Source organism: Solanum tuberosum, unplaced genomic scaffold (assembly GCF_000226075.1).
Source record: "Solanum tuberosum cultivar DM 1-3 516 R44 unplaced genomic scaffold, SolTub_3.0 scf00134, whole genome shotgun sequence".
Taxonomy (NCBI): Eukaryota; Viridiplantae; Streptophyta; class Magnoliopsida; order Solanales; family Solanaceae; genus Solanum; species Solanum tuberosum.
In genome coordinates this window covers 868,011-875,012 of record NW_006239062.1, presented here as the reverse complement: position 1 = coordinate 875,012, position 7,002 = coordinate 868,011, and the positions used below count along the sequence as shown (strand labels likewise).

The 7,002-nt window shown below is 39.5% G+C and overlaps 1 protein-coding gene across 1 annotated transcript in view; it reads right to left on the bottom strand.

The window, feature by feature from the left end:
- LOC102592354 (glutamic acid-rich protein) overlaps nt 1-7,002 on the bottom strand; it is a 16,905-nt gene continuing 9,903 nt past the window's right edge. Inside the window, exons 4-9 of the mRNA XM_006351835.2 lie at nt 6,252-6,357; nt 5,828-6,175; nt 5,653-5,741; nt 5,445-5,569; nt 1,146-1,391; nt 1-471 (exon numbers count right to left, since the gene is read on the bottom strand). Of these exons, the coding sequence (XP_006351897.1) occupies nt 449-471; nt 1,146-1,391; nt 5,445-5,569; nt 5,653-5,741; nt 5,828-6,175; nt 6,252-6,357 (937 nt within the window). The 3' untranslated portion in view covers nt 1-448. The remainder of the gene's footprint in view (nt 472-1,145; nt 1,392-5,444; nt 5,570-5,652; nt 5,742-5,827; nt 6,176-6,251; nt 6,358-7,002) is intronic.

Genomic DNA, 7,002 nt, shown 5'->3' with positions numbered 1-7,002 from the left:
TTGAAGAAATTGTGCACACAATTCCCATTAAAACTGATGAGATAAAATGGAGAGCTGGGCATCCAATGCACTTTGGGGCGAGCAGTCATACATTTGTGCATAGGTCTCATGAGACAAGTGTTTACCACTGAGACTCGCCTCGTGCCAAGAAGCCTTTTAAAGCACTGCTACCAGCACAAACATGAAGATTATCACCTCCTACAATGCACAAGCAAAGATGTTCCATGTACAACGTCCCTCGATAAATAACAAATATGGTACTATCTAATATCCATGACTGCTAAATTTAATACTTCTTAACAAAGCTAAATATCACATCTCTTGTAAATATACTTTTAAAATACATTAAACTTCAGCTCCCAAATCTAAGTTGAGAAACTGAAACTATTGATACACTGGAAAGACCATCCCCAATCTATAAATTATAACCTTCAGTCACCAGAGAGCTTCATTCACTGTCCTCGTTCTCATCTGCCACGGAAAAGGGTGTTTTAGAAACGAGAAACATTTGTATGATGAATTTATGCAATTGATCAACAATCAAGTGGAGAACAGGGGCAAAAGTTAGTACACTAAAATACTTGTGTTTCCACTATATCATTCTAGTTGCACACAAATTTCAAGTGACATATCTTTAGGCCAGTGGTACTACTTAATAGGGATGCTGCCAACATATGCTGAAGGAGAATGAGGAGGAATATTGCTTTTATGGAACTTCAACCAAAGAAAAGAGGAAAATCGTTAAAACATGCCACTCACTAGAGCAGTTAGGAAGCCATGGTGAGGAAAAATGGAAAATGCAGTTGAAAACCAACTGAACAAGAAAGTTAATTCCTAGAAGGTTAAAGTATCTCAAATCAGCAAACCACCACTGTAGAATATATACATGCTACTCCCTCAGTCCCATTTTATATGAGTTATTTTGACTCGGCATGAAGTTTTAAGAAAGAAAGGAAGGTTTTTGAAACTTGTGGTCTAAATAATCAATAGATATTTGTGTGGCTGTATAAATCATTTCATTAAGAATAAAATGAACATTTTAAAGTTAAATTGTTACTTCATATAGAAATGTATCATTTTTTTTGGAACTACTAAAAAGGGAAGTCATATAAACTGGGACAGAGGGAGTAATAAATATAATATACCTTCATTGAACTCCTCATCACTCTGACTGCTCTCATCATCTTCATTGTCATCATCATCTTTGGCATCATCGGCATCGCTATCACCATCCTTGTCATCATTCTTATCATTTTTAGGAGGTGACTTGGGTCTTGGAGGAGCCACAAAGCTGGTCGTTGATCTCCTTCGTGTATTTGAAACAATGTTGCTTAAGTCAATGCCTTCCAATTCTTTTGCTGTTTGCTTTCTCTTTTTGACTTCTTTGATTTCTGGTAAATCAAAAGTGGCATCAGCAAAAAGTTACACAACAAAACTTCCCCATATATGCACCTACAAAGCTACACTTTTAACAATTCCCAACTAGACAAGAATCAACAACATAACCAGTATAATCCTACAAGTGGTGTCTGGGGAGGGTAGGATGTATGTAGACCTTACCCCTACCTTTGTGAGATTGTTTCTGATAGACCCTCGGTTCAAAAGAAAAGAAAATGAAGCATGTTCACATGAAAAGTATGACAGCACACAAGCAAGATACAAAGCAACTACAATGCGAAACCAAGACAGGCTGGAAAGGGAAAAAATAACAGCAACAAAGTGTCAAGATGGACAGCCAAAAAAAGCAACATGTAACAATGGACAAAGTAGAAGATACTATGCAAGTACTAAACATAAATACTGCTAACAAGGAGAAAAGGGAAAGAGAAAACTAGCCCCCTGTCTCTCCCACACAAAGGTGCTACAACGCCCAGCTACCAACTGACCTTCTACCCTACTCCTCAACCTCCAAACTTTCTTATCTAGAGTCATGTTCTTAGTAAACCGAAGGTGTGCCATGTCCTGCCAAATCACCTCCCTCGAGTACTTATTTGGCCTATCTCCACCTCTCCTGGCATCCACTATAGTTAACCTCCCACGCCTCTTCACATGTCTCAACAATCTCAGTCTTGCTTCCCTCATCTTATCTTTCACAAAGGTCACTCCCACCTTGTCCCGAATAGCTTAGTCTCTAATCATATCTCTCCTAGTATGTCCACATATTCATCTGAGCATCCTCATTTCTACTACCTTTATCTTCTGAACCTGTGTGTTCTTGACTGGACAACTGACCACTGCTTTGTAGAATTTACCCTTTAAGCCTTGGTGACACATTCTTATCACATATGACCTCGGAAGTGAGCCTCCATTTCACCCACTCTCCACTGCGCGACATCCTCATCAATCTCTCCTTTGTCTTGTATTTTTTTCAAGAACAAGTAATTTGTATTCCTCAACATTAAGGTTATGTTGAAGACCCCCAAAAAGTGATTCCACAAAGAAACTATAGACCAAGGGCTTACTACAAAGAGCCTAAACAATCTACTAATTGGACTTCATCCTCTACCTTTGCTATTTTACACCAAAAATGAAAATTTAAAATGAAATTCCACTTAACCTTCTGTGAAGTGTTGAATCTATCCTCAAAACACCGCCCATTTCTTCCCTTCCATATTGTACACCAAATACTCGATCTTCTGTAAAGTGTTAAATTTGCCCCCCTTTCTTGATCCATCAGCTTAGAAGGTCGGTTGTGTGTTCTAGCATAGTTAGTTGTTACCTGTGAGGCTAAAAAAGAATGACCAGAATTGGGTTATCAGTTAAGAGTGCAGGAACAAATGATTGTTTATCAATGCAGTCTCGTTACAAAGAAAGCATCAGGATACTAATTCAATTCCCCTCTTTTGTAGGACTTTATGACTGAGGCATGCTCTTCTAGCCACTAACCAAGTAAACCATCTAATTTTGAAAGGGACCAAACATTTCCACACCTTTGACCATGGACTTGCCTTGGCACCTGGTTGTCCCCAAGGCCTCCAATTTATACACTCTATTGAAAAGGAGCCTTCCATCACTGCTTGTTTCCAGCTGATAGCATCTGTGACTGTAGAAGTGCCTTTGAATTTATCAACTTCCTTCATAAGGCCAACCACCCTATCAATCTCCCGGTCATCCAAGTTCCTTCTAAAACAGATATTCCACCCCTTGAGGAGTCCAAGGATCTGCCACACTGGCTTCAAGGTTGCTGCATATTGAGAATAAGTCAGAGAAAGTGGACATGGAGGTTCTTTCCCATTCCATGATTCCTTCCAAAACAATGTCTTTAATCCATCACCCACATTGTGGACAACATACTCATTAAAGTTAGCCCATAAGTTTCTGATAGTCCTCCAAACTGATACACTATAATTACTGACCACTTCACCAGTGCACTATTGACTCGACTGTCCATATTTTCCATGATCACCTCCTTCCATAGTGCTCGGTCTTCATTAGCATATCCGCATGTTGGAGGTCTCAAGTTCGGAACCCCTTACTAGCGAAGGCAAGGGGTTTGCCTTCTGGGTCGAGCTCGTCGCACTGGGCTTGCCTGGTGCGGTTACCTCTCCTATGTGGTTTGCGAGCTATTGAATAGGAGCGGGGTTTGACCCTGTGCACACCCAAAGAGTAGCGGCTGCGGGTTTCCCTTGTCATTAAAGAAAAAGCATATCCTCATAACCACTTCATCAAAAGTCAACTATTGTGTAATTTCAGATACCAAGACCCCTTACTTTCTTCTCAAGTTGAACAACATCCCATCTCACCAAACGAAAGCCTTTATCCTCCTTGACTCCATTCCATAGAAAATACCTTCTAAGCTTGTCAAATTTATCCACCACCCCCAGCTGGAATTGGAAACATAGACATCACATCAGTAAGTAGAGAATCTAGTACTGCATGAATCAGAATCAATCTACCTCCCAGGAATAGGTACTGCGACTTCCACTTTGTAAAGCTGACTTGTCCTGCATCTGGATCACAAAAGATAATTGTGCCATCTACATGAAGCAAATGACAAATTTCCACATTTACTCCCTGTATGTTGCCTAACTGGAACCCCTTGAGCAATTTCTTTTGCATTGTTGTTCTTACCATGCCATTGAGTCCTTCCATGGCTATGATGAAGAGGAAAGGTGAAAGAGGATCACCTTGTCTAAGTCCTCTTTCAAAGGTAAAAACCCCCCACAGGTTCTCCATTTACAAGGACAGAGATCCTAACGGTTTTGATACAAAAGCTCATCCACTTCAGCCATTTAACACCAAACCCCATCTGCTTCAGAATACTCAAAAGATATTCCCAGTTCACATGATCATATGCCTTTTTCAATGTCAACCTTGCACATAATACCTGGATCATCACTTCTTAGTCTAGAATCCATACATCCAGTAGCTATTAGTGCAACATCCATTATTTGTCTTCCCTTAATGAAAGTCATCTGATGTTTGTTGACCAGTTTGTGCACCACCCTTTTTCAACCTTTCTACAAACAGCTTGGCAATGATTTTATAAACACCACTTATGAGACTTAATGGCCTAAAATCTCCAAGTTCAGCTGTACCATTCTTCTTGGGAATAAGAGCCACAAAAGTAGCATTCAGGTTCTTTTCAAACATCTGATGCTGATGAGAATGCTGCAAAATCCCCATTATGTCTACTTTAAGCATTACCCAAAAAGTTTGGAAAAAGCTCATTGGGAATCCATCAAGTCAAGAAGCCTTGTCACTGGCACATATTTTTGGAAAAAGCTCATTGGGAATCCATCAAGTGGAACCTTGTCACTGGCACATATTTTTATAAAACTGCACCTCCTCTTCAAAGTTTGTTACCTTGTATACTACAGACCCAAGATACTTGAAACTGCTTCTCCTGGGTACAGTTGTGTATCAATCTTCACTTCTACCTTCTGCCTCGCGTGCTATGTCACTGAACTTGCACACTAGGTACTTTGTCTTACTCCTGCTTAACCTAAAACATTTAGACTCTAAAACATGTCTCCAAGCTTCCAGTTGCTTGTTAACTCCCTTGCACGTCTCGTCAATCAATACTATGTCACTGCAAAGAACATACACCACAGCACATCCCCTGGATATATCGCGTTAATTGATTCATCACTAAGACAAACAAAAACGGGCTAAGGGCTGAGCCCTGATACAACCCCATCATGACCGAGAAATTTCCATGTTTCCTACTGCTCTTACTTGGGTCTTGGCGCCATCATACATGTCCTTAATTGTCCTAATATAAGTCATTGTACACGTCTAGACCCAGACATCTCCATAGAACCTCCCTAGGAACTTTGTCGTGTGCTCAGATGGAGCAGGTAAAAGAAGCAAGCAACTTAAAGTAGCAGAGAAGTGAAACAGAATTGAAGAAGCTATATACCATTTCAACTGAAAATTTGTTATAGGTAACACAGTCACAACATCTTACTACTCCATTAGACACTTTTATAGTCATAAAGTACCTTTTTCGGTGGGGTTCGTTGATAGCCCTTCTGCAGAAAGTATCTTTTCTAACTCCTTTATCAGGAAGCCTTCACGTTTGTCGTCAGATACCTGCTTGGCTCTCTTATAAATAGAAGGAGCAACACTGGTGGGAAGGTAGAACGTTTCAATTAGAATGTGATCCGAGCATCAGTTACAGGTAATTAGAAATCTTACAAAAAGACAAACCTCATCCCACAAGCTTTGAAGATTGATTTCAGATGTTCCACACGTTTTCCGTATCCAGTATTAGCTGATGCTCCCTTTACAACTTTCTTCTGCAGTTAGTTTAATGAATAAGAACCATATACGAGCATGGGGAGGGTTTCTAACATAATATTATCTGGAAATTATCATAACTCACCTTGGCAGATATTATTTCAGCCGACGATCCAGATTGACCATCTTCAGAATCACTCTTATCAGTGTCTCCATCACTATTTTCATCCGACAGATTCTTAGAAACTTCTTTCTGCTTTTTTGCAGGGACATTATCTTCTGAATTAGGTTTTTTCCGTTTCTTCAGTCCTTCAGATTTCTCAACTGTTTCTTTTGCAGCAGAACTCTTTCTTGATTTTACTTTCTCTGCTATATGTTTACGTTTGCTGCTAAATGAATTAGAGTTTTCACCACTCTTCTTTGCTGTTTTACTTTTTTTTTCAGGGCTTTTCTTAACACTGCTAGATTTAGGAGCTTCAGAAGGTGTTAACACCTGTTAAAAAAAATTGTGATGATTAACAAACATACTCCTCTTGGAAGTAAAGAGGTTTTTTGAAACAAAATACCACCTCATCTATTTGAATCTGAATAAACTTCTTAAAGGCATCAAGAGTATTTTTCTCAAGACCAAGATCTTCTTCCAGAAGTCTACGAACACCAGCCAGAGTTATTGACCTGAGATAAAACATTCACTTGAAACAGTTAAAACACAGAAAAGGACAAGAACAAGATAATAAAAGGCCAACATTGCATAAATAAAACCTTTGAGAGAAGAGATGCTGTTAAAACAGATCAAACTCTTAAAGAAGTGTTCAGGTGTATTCACCAGTAATACATAAAACCTGCTAAAAAGGCTCATCTTCTTTTTAAAGTAAAATGTTAGAGAAAGTTGTTATGACCCTCTAGGTCATTTTTAAATTAAAGCATTCATTCCATCATTTAGAGCGTTCCTGTAGCGACCCCAGGTCATTTATGATTTGCTGGCATTGACTGTTCGGTCGCCTGGTCGTTCGCTTGGGTTTTGGGCCCGTTTCCCTGTTTTGGAGATTTTATAACTTGAAAATTTGACTTTGGTCAACCTTCTTGGAAGACGTGCTCAGATGAAAATTCTGACAGCTAGGTTAGCTTCGGAATATCGATTTTGGTCTAGAACAACCCTTTGTTCACTTCCCGAGGCTTTAGATGCTCGTTGTCGAATCTGGCTCAAAACGATACTGGGTGTGGGACCCACTTTTCATCGAAGCGATCTCCAATGGAAATTCCGACTTCACCGTTGAGTCCGAAATATCATTTCCAATCAGATTCCGTATATGGTTTGTA